Raw genomic sequence first — 14,406 nt, forward strand, 5'->3', positions numbered from 1 at the left:
ATTGAGCCACCCAGGTGGCCCAATTCTTTTTTTATGCAAACTTATACCCTCCAGAACATTGAGATGATGCTCTAGTCAAAATTACATTCTCTTGTTCTTTTCATTTGTGTCTTGAGCACTTCCCCATATTCTTAAATCTTATCTTACAGCCTGATTGGTTAATGATGGCACAGCATTCTACTGTAGGGCTTATTTTACTAAGGCTTTCTTGCTGGTTCTTACCCATCTTTAAGGGGAAATATTTGGGCAGCACTGAGGAACGCCCTTCTTCCAGTCCCCAAAATTGTATAAGCAGCTTGGCAGCACTCAAAGGTATGATGTTTAAATCCCATGCCCCCACCGTCTCTCCAGCTCATAGCCTGGGCAGCAGTTGCCTAGGCCTGCAGCTGTCTGTACACACAGAGCAGTTCTGTGTCTTTGAGCAGAGCCTTCCCTGCAGAGAATCCTCACATACCCATAGATCAGAGGCTCAAGCTGTACGTGACGGGATGGCAGGATTTATAGAGCCATGGGGGGTGTTTACTATGTGCACCTGATTCAAAATGCCTTTCCAATATGTTTAATGCTCTGGAAGATAGGTCTCCCATTCTGGTGAGTCTCCAATAGCAGAAATTCTCAGGATACAGAGATGATACACTCATCCTACTCTCCAAAAGCCGATGGTCAATGGGGGGGAACATAAAAGAAGATGTGAGAGACATGCTCACAGGGAGATAAATATAGGATACGATATGGGAACAGACAAGGGGGACCCAGACCCATTTAGAACATAAGAGTCAAGTGCGGTGGCTCTGGAGCCAGACTGCTGAGTTGGATTCCTGGTTCTACTACTTTCCAGCTGCAAGAGCTTATGCAACAGAGAGTAATAATAATAGGGCATGTCCAACAGGCTATCATGTAAAGTTCTAGAACAGTGCCTGATACATGGTAAGCGCCCAATATAGGTAAACTACTACTGTTGGTTAGAATGTAAGGTCCATGGGGGTGCCTGGGTGGCTCAGTTGGTTGGGCATCTGACTTCGGCTCAGGTCATGATCTCGTAGTCCGTGAGTTCGAGCCCCGCGTCGGGCTCTGTGCTGACAGCTCAGAGCCTGGAGCCTGTTTCAGATTCTGTGTCTCCCTCTCTCTCTGCCCCTCCCCCATTCATGCTCTGTCTCTCTCTGTCTCAAAAATAAATAAACGTTAAAAAATTAAAAAAAAAAAAAAGAATGTAAGGTCCATGAGGGGAAGGGCTTCATTTTATTCATTACTATCTCTAGTGTCTGACACATAATAGATGCTCAATAAATTTTTTTCAATCAATAAATATTTGTTAAGGGGTGCCTGGGTGGCTCAGTCGGTTAAGCATCCAATCCTTGATTTCAGCTCAGGTCATGATCTCACAGTTCATGGGATCAAGCCCCACATCAGGCTCTGTGCTGACAGCACAGAGCCTACTTGGGATTTGCTCTCTCTTTCTCTCTCTGCCCCTCCTCCCCTCATGCTGTCTCTCTCTCTCTGGGTGTCTCTCTCTCAAAATAAATAAATAAACTTTAAAAAATAAAAATAAATATTTGTTAAATGTTAAATATTGGGGTTTTCCTCTTTCTTATTTCCCATCTAAGACCAGCATTCCCACCCTAAAAAATTTTTAAAGCAGGCGACAACAATGACAAAAATCTTGCCCAACTTCAAAAAAAAAAATCTGTTTTACTTGGGTAATGCTAGGCTGGAGTATGAAATCTTCCCCAGTCCTGCCGATGTCTGGGCGAGCAGGAAAAACCCAGCAGCAGACAGAAAGTGGTGACGACTGTAGGATCAGGAACGTAGGGAATTACTTTTTCATTTTTATTAAGAGTTTGATTTCCTGGAATCCTGATTTTTTTTTTCTTTTAGCACCAGGCTAATTTCCTTTATCCTTGAACCTACGAGCTTGTGTTAATGGGAATAGCAGGCTTGTACTTAGAAGGGAGATAATATCCATAGACTAAAAATATTGTGCCATGTGGCCATTTGCCAGCAACTCAGCAAAGCTTTCTGTAAAACCTGGCATTCTCTCCCCTTTTTAAAGGCTTGTTTAATCAAAGCTGCTCCCTTGATATTCATTCTTGGAAAACAGAAATTAAATAGAATGAGGACCGATTGCACCCCCTCTCTGCTCCACTACTGGCTAAGAAAAGTCCTGAGTAATCAGATCAATTCGGTTAACAAATGCTTGTCAGACAAGCGCTTCAGTGTCCCCGCTGGGAATATTCCTTTACCACCATCCCAGGCTTCTCTATTTGCAGCCCCTTGGCAGCTACCGTTTGCTCTGGGACACAAAGGCTTCAGTGTGGAAGACAACAGAGCCCGAGCTTCCTGCCCCATTCCCCCTTTATTGTGCCACTAGCATCAGGAGAAAGGAGGGCGGGAGGAAGCTGGCCCAGTTTCCTGAAATGTCAGGCTCTCTAGGGAGAGCTCACCACCTCCGCCTGGGCTCCCTCGCTACAGCTGGAGCCGGAGGCAGATCGGGATCCAACCTGTGCTGGTTTGCGGCCCTCAGTTGCTTTCAGGCCTGCAGTGGAATCAAGTGGGCGAGCATTCAGCCTCTAGTCTCCCAAGAACAGAGCAGTCAACCTCCAGGGGCCAAGTCTCCAGAGGGAAGGAAGGAGCCCTATCCCTCCCAAGTCCAGTAGCTCAGCAAGCCACACGCCCCCAGACCCACCCGGAGGACCAAGGGCGTGCGACACCATCTTCCAAGTGGGCTGTGGCAAGTTATAAATGTGATGCTGCGCGCCTGTGGTATTTTTCAGTGTAAGATGAATATCGTATAAAAAGGCTTGATCCCTGTTCCTCCCCATCCCAGCTCAGAGGTGGGAGGTGGGGGGCAGGAGTGGGAGGGAAGGGTACCTAGGAGGGGAAAAAAAACACCATAAAAATCCTACTGCAAGCCTTTAACATGTCTTGGCTTGTGTGGTATTGTTAGGAGGGTGAGCTAAGTGGGTTATAAGCAAATATTGGAATGTTCTTAAGAAGAGCCATATTTACAAATTCAGAATGCTATAGATGTGTAATCCTTTACTGGTAAAGCTGCCAGCGATCTATCCTCTCATATTCCGTCTTTCTTTTTTCGTAATCAGCCTGGGTCGTACTCTCTGATTCAGGCTTCACTGATCTTAAGGACAACAGTCCCCGTCCGCTCAAGGAAGTGTCTCTCTCAACATATGAACAGTCACCAGTGGTGATGTATTTGGAAGGGGAATAGTCCAATACCACTGTTTGTTTGTTTTTTTCCTTTCTGGAGCATTTTAACAAGAACCTGGAGTACAACTCATTTTGCAAAGACTTCTGGCAGTGACTCCTGAGTTAGCAGGCAGTTGCCAGGGGGGCACTGAGCAAGCGGTGTGTGTGTGTCTGTGTGTGTATCTGTGTGTGTGTGTGTGTGTGTGTGTGTGTGTGTGTCTGTGTGGTAGGAGTGGAGACATGTGGGAAGCAGGAAGGGCACTGTCACTCGGGACATCAAGGGACAGGACATCAAGGGCAGAATTTGCCAGAACGATATAGAAGGGAATGGGCAGGAGTTGGGCCGGGAGATCTCAGTTCTCACTAGAGTTACGGGGCCCAGGCAAAGGTCTCAGCTCGTCCAGAAACAAGGGGCCGCTCGAAGCACCTGAAAAGTCCCAGCCAGCCGGCCCCGGCATAAACGACCACTTTATTCCCAGGAAGATGGAAAGACACAGCTTGCTGCCACTTCTCAGAGCCATGTGCAAGATGGAGGCGGGGAGAGAATTACTTCCCCTGTTGCCCTCCTGGTGGCCCAGCCAGTAGCAAGGTTATTGCTCTTTTAATTTAATCCTTTGTCTGCCCTGGTGAAGACAAAGCACATTTCACTTTATGCAAAAGTCCTTCCCTAATGGAAAGGCCAAAAGAAAGCTCCTTAATGGAGGAATTGCTGCTCTACATCACTTTGCCTCCAGCTGCGAAACTGATTAACGTCCTCAGAGTCTCCGAGGAGGCTTTGCTGCAGTCACGGTGGCCATTTCCGAGCAGAGGGGGAGGTGGAGCGTGGGAGTTGGGTGGGAGGGGGTTGGATCTCATTGAACCTCCTTCAAGAAGTAGAGACAGGGCTGGGGGAGGGGGCCCAGAGGAGAAATGCCAGGAAATGGAGTTATTCACATACACACCACTCTGAGCCCAGTATTAACGCGTGCCTCTGAGTGTGCTCCACCTGTACCCCATCACGACACAGAAGGTGCATGGGGAGGGGGAGCTGAAGCTGGATCCAGGCCTGTGCCAAACAACACAAGCCACCAGCCACGGGCACCTGCGACTATTGAGCATTTTCAATGTGGCTGGTCTGAAAGGAGGTGAGCTGTAAGTATAAAGGACACAATGAGTCCAAAGACCCACTATAAGCAAAGGATGTAAAATATCTCATGAATTGGGGCGCCTGGGTGGCTCAGTTGGTTAGGCGTCCGACTTCGGCTCAGGTCACGATCTCACGGTCCGTGAGTTCGAGCCCCACGTCGGGCTCTGTGCTGATAGCTCAGAGCCTGGAGCCTGCTTCGGGTTCTGTGTCTCCCTCTCTCTCTGCCCCTCCCCTGCTCATGCTCTGTCTCTCTCTGTCTCAAAAATAAATTACAAAAACATTAAAAGATATCTCATGAATCGTTTTTATGTTGATTATGGGTTAGAAACGATAGTAGTTTGTGTATGAGTATTTAAAATGTAAGAAGTATATTAAAATTAATTTCACCTATTTTGTTCTACCTTTTCAATGTGGCTACTAGAACATTTAAAATGACACACACCACAGTCATTTCTGGCCCACATGCCAGCTGTATTGGGCGGTGCTGGCCCAAACAATGTACAACATGCTATTAAAATTTCCTTAAAAAGGCAGGAGCAAATGCCAGAGGTCTCTGCACTAGCCCGCACTTGTATGTTACCTGTGATACACTTTCAGTTCATTAAGCTGCATAGAGGTTGCAGGATTTGTCATTTTAAGGGAGTTGGGGTTCTGGAGCTGTCCTAGAGCTATTTTTTAATCCGTTCTTCCTCCTCAGGAGTTCCCACCAGCAAGGCAACTCCTTGGAACCCATCAGGTAAGATGATAGGCACAAACCAACCCAGGGTGGCTTCATGCACATGCTTGGGTATCTTGTTTTTGTTTTTGTTTTGTTTCTTGTGGGAAGTCGTGTATTTTAGTCATCACTCGGGCAATCTGAAATGGCCCCCTTCTCCCTGAGCCCCTACCATTGATTATTCACCATTGATAAGTCTGACCTCTTTTACCTTTTGATCACATTATAGACCACTGTCACCAAACAGAAAATACCACATCATGTATTGAAGGGAGTGGAGGTCACATAATTGTCTTGCGGATCACATCTTCGCCAGGTAGATGGTTTGCTGCGTGATGATGGCAGGGGAGTGGCCAGTTTGGGGGCAGGGGGGCGGAGGGGTCTCAGCCATCCCCTTTTAGACTCTTCCCTCTGAAGTGCCCTTCCAGCCAGCACCACAGCAGTCTGCATGTGACAGGCACATCTTCTAGGTGCTCAGTGCAATGACCAGCCATCAGGTACTTTGAAATATCAACCCCTAGTTCGTTCAGACCATTGCAGTACCGACCCAGTGCCCCTAACAACAGGATCCCCTCTGATTATGGTTCATGATACCATTTCTTTCTTTTTTTTCTTAATTTATTTCTTTTGAGAGAGAGAGAGGGCACGAGCAGGAGAGGGGCAATGAAGGGGGGCAGAGGAAGCAGGCTCCAAGCTGTAAGTACAGAGCCCACGCAGGGCTCCATCCCAGGAACTGTGAGATTGACCTGAGCCGAAATCAAGGGTCAGATGCTTAAGCCACCCAGGCTCTACATGATACCGTTTCTTAAAACATGCCCTTCTGGAGACCTGTTTTAGGATGGGTCCCCAAATGCACAGGACTCCTGGACAGCAAGGTTGTAATTGGCACCCTTCCCATCTTTATAGGTGCCGGTCACTATCCATCCAGTCTTGCCCACTGCATGGTTCTCCCCATGAACGCTGGACCGTCCAGTACTCAGTGTCATGGTTGACATCCCAGCCGGCCAAGAAAATGACACAGTTTACGTAGGCCCTGTCTGGGTTCTCGACATAGATGCTGCCTATGTAGTTAGCCGTCTTCTCTGTCGCCCTTGTACCGCAGCCGATTGGCCTTTGGTGTAGATTTCTGCCAACATCTCTCTTCTGGAGAGGGAGCCATAGTCGCCAACCTACTTGAGGGTGTAGTTCTGGACGGCATGGCTGTCTTTGAGTTCCGTGCAGGTTCCACATTGGTTAAGCTCCCGGTCATTGTCATACTCCCAGTCCTTGGCCTGGTAGCTGTTGCAGGCCTCGTCAGGGATGCCTTGCCGGTGGGCGTACCCCCACACCTGCAGGTCGTCACCCCTGCGCAGGAGCCCAGGTTGCAAGCGTCCTTGCAAGGGTCCTTTACAGGCTGTGCTGCCAGCATGGGGACGGTGGGGGGTGGTGCAGGGAGCACGCCCCTTTCCTCTTGCTGTGGATCCTACCCGCCATCCTGGCTGTGGTGCTGCCATGCAACCCGGCAGGCACCACAGTATGGGGGGACGGTCCGGCCCCCTGGGGACACTGGCATAGTTGACCCTATCCACGTTGCTCCAGTCCCAGCTCTTGGGTAGATCTGACAAGGACAGGTGCTCATGAGGCCAAGGCTGTGTCCTGCGCCCCGGCTTGGACAGCTGGTCCCTCTGTGGGGGTTGGTGGCAGCTCCCGACCAACTGAAGTGGGGCCAGGCCAGCGTGCCTCCCTCCCCCCAATGTCACCCCCCCCCCCCTCCTGGCAGCATGGGCAGCAGCAGTCACAGCCGCAGCCCGGACAGTGCCAGAGCTCCCGGCTCTACTTTGGTGTTCCATTAAAGCCCGTGCTTGCTTCTTCAGTTCTGTGGTCCTCAAAGAGTACAATGTCAGAATCACCTGAGCGGTTTGTATTCCAGGAGTCCATGGTTTTTGTTTTTGTTTTTTTTTTTTTTAACATTTATTTATTTTTGGGACAGAGAGAGACAGTGCATGAACGGGGGAGGGGCAGAGAGAGAGGGAGACACAGAATCAGAAACAGGCTCCAGGCTCTGAGCCATCAGCCCAGAGCCCGACGCGGGGCTCGAACTCACGGACCGCGAGATCGTGACCTGAGCTGAAGTCGGACGCTCAACCGACTGAGCCACCCAGGCGCCCCAGTCCATGGTTTTTTAAAAGCAGCCTGCAAATATTCTCACGCAGGGACCGGAACGCCTTCTGAGAAACCATCCCAGCCTCTCTAACCAGAAGACTCCCCCTGGGGTATTTGGCAAAGTTGCAGATTCCCAGGCCCATCCCAGACCCACAGGATGGGAAACTTGGAGAGATACTTGGGAAATTTGGGAAAACATGCCCATGGTTTTCAGCCCTGGCTGTTCAAGAGATTCACCTGGGGGCTTGCAAAGCCTGATGCCTGGATCACACCCCAGGACAGTCACATCCGACTCTCGGCAGAGTGGGACCCAGATATCTGTTGTTTTTTTAGGTTCCTCTTCTGGTTTTAATTTACAGCCAAAGTTAAGAGGCACAGGTTCGGTGAATAGTAAATTAACCCATCTCCTTTCTCCTTATATAGAGCAAATATGTCGTTTAGTACCTCCAGAGCGTCCAGAATAAAAAGTCTAAGTACAAAGGCCGTGCTGTGTCACTTCTTGAACTGCTATTCCTTTCCAATCTGAGAAAGGGTTCTTTCTACATCATGCTCACTGCTTCTGCAGGCTGGAACATTCTGCGCAGCTGTTAGTTCTAGTGCAGGTGTTAAATACTTCATTAACACTTTCTGCTGCACTTGAAGGGCCCCCTCCCGCAAATAACTCCTAAGCACACTGTGGAAGCTATGGGTGCAGCTAGTTCCAGGCCCCCAGCCCCTGCGGCTGAGCTCAGACCTCTTTGGATGGCACTACATATTCTTTTAAGGGAGCAACGCCTGCTGCATTTGTTACCCACCTGGCTGCTTCCCTTGCTCTGAAAGCATAACAACCTGATCCAGGAGGGGTTTTTACTTTATTTTTTTAATGTTTATTTATTTATTTTGAGAGAGAGAGACAGAGACAGAGACAGAGCATAAGCAGGGGAGGGGCAGAGAGAGAGGGAGACACAGAATCTGAAGCAGGCTCCAGGCTCCAAGTGGTCAGCACAGAGCCTGACGTGGGGCTCGAACCCACAAACTGTGAGATCATGACCTGAGCTGAAATGAGCCTACCCAGGTGCCCCAGGAGGTGTTTTTAAAGGGACTGCTATGGCCTTATTCCCTCTGTATAATTTGGAAAGATCTATTAAAGATGGGGATTTAAAAATAAACCCTTTTCTTGGCAGTCGGAGAGTCCTTCCACTTTGCCCCCACTGCATCTTTATAGCAATTATCTTGTTGAATTATAATGATTTGGTGTGTGCACGAATGTCTCCCACCCAGACTCTAAACTTCTTGAGGTACAAAGATGTGTGTTACTCATCTTTGAGTCCATAGTATCTAATAGAAAGCCGGGCACATAGTGGATTCTTGGTAAATGTTGAAATGAATTAAATGTATAAATGAGGTACTATAATTTGGGTTGCCGACCCATCTGAAATCCTTTTTCCCTTGGTCACCATCAAGCCACAGTGCCCGTAGGACACAGCTCTGGCCAGTGAGGAGTAAACAGAAGTCCTCTGGTTAGGGGCTCCAGAAGCGTCTTTGTTTTCCTACCAAAAAAGGTACAGGCTGGGCTGGCCTGCTCCCTTCACCCTGTACCCCTTCCTGCTTTTTTTTTCTTCTTCCTGCCTGGAACTTAAAGGTAAAGCCTGGAGGTACAGCAGCCATCTTGTAATCATGAGGCAAATAGAAAGAGGACAAAACCAACATACTCTGGGTGAAAGAACAGAAAGATAGAAAGATAGAAAGAGCCCAGGTTTCTGATGGCAGTAGATGAGCCAGCCCTGGACTGCCTGCCTGCCTCTGGGCTTCTTATGGGAGGAAAAACAAAATCCCACATCCACCACTGTGATTAAGTTTTCTGTTGTTTTCAGACCAACACATTTATAACTTACATAGCAAGTATGTTACTCATAAGTATGCATTTAAAGCACCTAGTGTGGCTCTTAGCACATAGTAGGGATCCATTAAGTGTTTGCATATTCCAGGTATTCATGCAAATAGAATCTTGAATAAATTATTTTGGGGGGACAGAAGGGTCATCTTCTGATAATAACAGTCTATTCTGTAACTTAAGATGTGCCCACTAATCTTAAAACAGCTTTGTTTCAGACCCTGCCGACTGTATCATATTAGTGCTAGAGGTTATCCCCAAGGCTCGCTTCCTCGCTTCCTCGTGTTAGAAAAAGTAGCCCTGTTGAGGCTGCAAATCACGTAGCAAACAGCCGAAACAGCCTCCCGGTGTTACCAGTTCCCCGAGTGTCATATTTCAAGCGCTCGCTTCTCTGTAAGGTGGGATTTGCCAGAGCAATGCCTGCTCCAAGGTTAGCTGGCTGGCTGGCTGGCTCTGGTTCTTTTCTTTCCGACCTGGGCTGCCCAGCTGCAGGGCGCACAAGCCACTTCAGGGGACAGAGCTGGAAGCCACAGCATCCCTGTCCTGGGGACACGCTGAGAAGCTCCTTCGCCCAAAGGTTAGCATTTACAAGAGCTCCACCGGCAGCTGTCTTTAAGGGAGTGGATTTAAAAGGGAGAGAAGCAAGATCTCAGACTGAACCGTGAGGGAAGGTTCCAGGGCCTAGACTCTGGTTTTTCTCTGTGGGATTCCTCCTGTTCTTTGGAATTTCTGGGACTCTTTTTTCTTTTTTTTTTTTTAACTTGGCTCCAAACAGCTTGACCTCATCTCTTGAAAACAAGTGTTAATGCCGACCTTTGGGATACACATTTTCCACTTACTTTTAAAAGAATATAGCTGGGGGTGTGGGGGGAGTGCCTGGGTGGCTCAGTCAGTTGGGCATCCGACTTTGGCTCATGTCATGATCTCACCGTTCGTGGGTTCAAGCCCCACATCGGGCTCTGTGCTGACAGCTCAGAGCCTGGAGCCTGCTTCAGATTCTGTGTCTCCCTCTCTGTCTCTGCCCCTCACACTCTGTCTCCCTCAAAAATAAATAAACATTAAAAAAATGTTTAAAGAATATGGCTGGATTTGTATTAACTTAGAATTTAAAAATACTGAGCAGTTTTAATATGCCAGGCACTTGTGCTAAGTGGCTTTATGTGCATGATTTAATACTTACAGTCCCCCAGCTGTGGAAGGTGCTATTGTTCTTCCATTTTTATAGAGGAAGAAATGGAAGCTCAGAGAGGTTAAGAACTCGTCTAAGATCACACAGGGCCATGAATCTTATCCGGGGTATCCAGAGCTCCCTGTACTCTATGCTATGAACAGCATTCCAACACCCCCTGTACTCTATGCTATGAACAGCACAGTCCTCCCATATCACTGCCCCAACGGCCCCCCACCGCAGGCCGAGGCTCCAGGCTCCTGGGTCAAAGGCAGCTTGGAGAAGCCCTTCTTGTTTAACAAGGAGACTTACACTGAGGGGTATGCTTCGGTTTGTGTCTTCTGGATCGAAGGCCTCCACCTGATAAACGAATCCAGGATTTGCTCCTTCCACTATGTACAGGTCTAGACCTATATTGGCGTCCAGAGTGGAAGAAGACACATTGTATTAGACAAAGCAAATGAGGAATTACGAAACCGGGACAGCCGTACATGGCCGAAGGGAACCGAGTGCACCTGCATCGTGGGAAAGGCGGACGCGGTGACGGAGGCGGTGAGTAAGCCCACCGGCCGGCGGGCACGAGCGGACCGCTTATGGGAATTTATAACGTGCTTGGTGGCCAAGCTGGCAGCACCTCTCCCCACCTTTCCTTTGCTGAGAGGTGACCTTGGGGAGGAGCCTCCTGCAAGAGGCTGGTTCCTGATCCACTCTCACGTGCAAATTCCTCTGAAACCTAACCAAGGTCACCTCCTGAAGTGAACTTAGCATGTCAGCTGAAATGAATGATGTGCAGAAGGAATAAGGGAGGGAGAGGGCTGCGGAAGCTCAGGGAGGGGACCAGAAATTGGTTTCATGTACTTCAGAGTTTTCGCAGCCAGGGGGAACCAGCCCCTTGGCCCCGCCAGCCTTGCCTAGGGGTATCTCTCTCTCTGAGAACCCGTCCTTCTGAGAAAGGGCTGAGAACGCGCACATCCACTCACTCTTTGGAGGTATCGTGGTGAGGACTTATGTTTTCTCCCTTATCTTCATAACACTCTGTAAGGAGGTATTGTAATTATCTCTACTTTACAAATGAGGGAACGGGCTCCGGGAAGTGATGGGGCTGTCTCAGCTAGGAAGGAGGTGAGGGCATAAAAATTCAAACCCAGTCCACCTTCCATCGGAGCTCCAGCTCCCATTCACCTTCGTCACTGCTCGTGCTTCCCTTCAAGTCAGTATTTACTGAGTTCTCACTACTGCAACAGACACAGATCCATCTATGCATTGGGAAGGCAGCAGTTCCCCAAACCCAAAGCCCTGCTCTCACCGGGCTTCCATTATAGTGGAAAGATCCAGACAAAGGAAATGAGCAAAATATGTGAATGTTACGGAGAGACGTCACGGGGAAAATCAGGGAGTGGCGTGTTGTGGGTTGGGTTCCAACGTGAAATGGAGTGGTCGTGGAAAGTTCATGGACACTTGAGTCAAGATTCTTAAAGAAATGAGGTGCTGCCATAAATATGGGGGAGGGGCAGAGAGTAAATGCAGACGCTGACTCTGACAGGTGGTGCCTGGGGCACTGACAGTCCGGTGAGGAGGCCGGGACTGCCATAGCGGAGGAGTAGCAGGAAATGTGTGGGAGAGGACATGGTGGAGGCTGGAGCAGTCTTGCCAGTTTGGATTGCCTTAAGGAGTCTCTGGCTCTCGTTTTAAGGGAGATGAGAAGTTCCTGTAGGTTTTTAAGCAGAGGGGTGCCTTGATTTAACTGATATTTCCCAAGATCCTTCTGGCTGCTATGTGGAGAACAGATTGGCAGGGGCTAGGGCAGAGCAGGGAGACCAGTTAGCCGGCCACTGCAATAAGCCATGCAGTCATATATGGTGACACTTGACCGGTGCCTTGTGCCATGGTGGTAGTGACAGGATGCCAGGCAGCGGTCAGACTGCATGGACTTGGAAGTGGCAAGATTTCCCAATGGTTTTGATGTTGGGTATGAAGGAGAGAGGAGTCATGGCTGACTTTGAAGTTTTGGTCCAAGCAACTGGAATGCTGGAGGTGCCATTAGCTAAGAGGGGAAAGACAGGAGAAGCAGATTTTGGGGGGTGGGGGGTGGGGGGGGGTCAGGAGTGGAGTGGGAGCTGAGGGTTTGGTTTGGGGGCATGTCAAGTTGGAAATGTCACGTTATGACACCGATTCCAATGTGGGGCAGATTTTGTATACCACCAAGCAATCCTCTGACACTAGCTGGCAGTTCTACAATTCAACTCAATTCTGATACTATCTACCCAGAGACAGCATTCAGATTCCACAGGCCAAGAACTCAGTCCCACGAGACATGTCCACCACCACCCCCACCCCACCCCCGCCACTTCAGATGTCAATTTCCAGTTCAGGTTGTCATCTGTTCTTCTGACCCACAAGCTGTAAGTCTGAGTTTCCCACCATCCCCTCTTGGGGTTTGGTGAATTTGCTAGAGGGGATCACATGACTCGGAAATATTTTACTTACTAGATTACTGGCTTATTGCAAAAGGCTATAACTCAAGAACAGATAGATATAGGAGATGCATAGGGTATGATATGTGGAAAAGGGCACAGAGCGTCTATGCTCTCTGGGTACACCACTCTCCAGGAAGAGAGAGTTTGTTCACCAACCTGGAAGCTTTGCCAACCCCACCCTTTTGTGGTTTTATGGAGGCTTGATTACAAAGGCATGGCTGATTACATCATTGGCCATTGGTGATTGAGCTCAGTCTCCACCCCCCTTCCCTCCACAGAGGTGGGGACAAAGTGGAGGATGGGAGTCAGAGTTGCAACCTTCTAATCACATGGTTGGCTCCACTGGCCAACCTACTTAGGTTTGGGTGACCTGGGGACATTCCAAAAGTCACCTCACAGTATTCCAGATGCCTACTAGACATGGCAGATGGAGATATCAGGTAAGATGGCTAGATGTTTGAGTCAGGGGTTCAGAGGAGAAGACTGGACTAAAATGGAGGTTGTCAGTATGGATGGCATTCAAAGGCATGAGCATGGGCAAGATTATGCAGGAAGTTACCCTATGCTCCAGTCCTTTATATTGTCCCTGCTCTGTAGCAGACAGTCACACACTGCCCTCCAGGCCTCCATGGGGAGAATTAACAAGCGAGTCAATGACCGCAGCACACGGTGATGAGTCTCTGATGGGCTCGAACCAGCTTCCTCCAGAATGATCCACTTGAGGTCCCAGAGTATCAGTTTCCTCCCCAGGTCTGAGAGATTCCCAAGAGAAGCGACAGAGGTGAGGGGCTTTGTAAATCGTTGGGCATCATTATTGGGAGTCCTGTGCTGGAGGACATTTCATTTATTCCCTGCTCATTAAGCAGATGCCTTTTCCAGGGAAACAGCTGCTTGTTTACTTACTTGTCTGCTTTGCTCAGCCCCCCCAGGGTCCTCCCCTGTGCCACCGTCTGGCCGTACCGCACACCCCAGTGTATCTTACCTTTTGCCAAGTTGCCTTGAAACTCAGGCGGCTCGTTCACATCTGTTACCTGGACGGTCAGGATCTGTAGGTCAGTGACACCAACGTCATCCTTAACATAAATCTGCAACTCAAATATGTTTGGTTCCATTTCAAAGTCTAGTTGTTCCTTCCCACTGGTGACAACCTAAAAGCAAATGCAGAATTCTTAGTAACCCTGTGGAAGAAGATATGTTTGGTATGCATGCATTTTGCAAAGGGATGTTACTAGGAAGGAAACAACCAGCATCCTTTCCCTCACTGTCAAAGGAAGGGGTTGTTTTTCCTTAGTCCGTCCAACAGAAGCCCCATGACACTTCACTAAAGGGGCTCCTGCATGTGATGCCACTTTTCCTGGGAAAGAAAAATATTTAGGTGACATCCTGGTTCCATCCACTGGAGATGGAAAGCCAGGAGTTAAAACCCTGCCTGTCACTACTTGGGGTTGGCGCCTAGACAAGTCTACTCTGAATGTAGTTAGGTTTTCTGACACTGTACTTTCCTGTGATTGCTGTTAAGTTGCATCTTGGCGTAGCATGCCATGCTAACTTTCCCAAGGCCATGTCCAAGAGTAAACAAGGGAAGGATACATCTGCAGAAATAAGGAACAATATATACTTATATCAACACCCTGTTAGTGTTTTTGTACATTTCCACACATCCTTCCACTATTGGAAACTTGTCCTCTGAATTATGTTTTGGAA

The 14,406-nt window shown here is 48.8% G+C and overlaps 1 protein-coding gene and 1 pseudogene across 1 annotated transcript in view; both read right to left on the reverse strand.

Annotated features, from left to right (window-relative positions):
- The window catches only part of CDHR3 (cadherin related family member 3), a 65,820-nt gene that overhangs the window by 36,973 nt on the left and 14,441 nt on the right, over window positions 1–14,406 (reverse strand). Inside the window, exons 3-4 of the mRNA XM_060632274.3 lie at window positions 13,685–13,850; window positions 10,538–10,635 (exon numbers count right to left, since the gene is read on the reverse strand). Of these exons, the coding sequence (XP_060488257.2) occupies window positions 10,538–10,635; window positions 13,685–13,850 (264 nt within the window). The remainder of the gene's footprint in view (window positions 1–10,537; window positions 10,636–13,684; window positions 13,851–14,406) is intronic.
- LOC132679087 (cathepsin Z pseudogene) lies at window positions 5,705–8,080 on the reverse strand (annotated as a pseudogene).

This window comes from Panthera onca, chromosome A2 (genome assembly GCF_046562875.1).
Source record: "Panthera onca isolate mPanOnc1 chromosome A2, mPanOnc1 haplotype 2, whole genome shotgun sequence".
In the NCBI taxonomy this organism is placed as follows: domain Eukaryota; kingdom Metazoa; phylum Chordata; class Mammalia; order Carnivora; family Felidae; genus Panthera; species Panthera onca.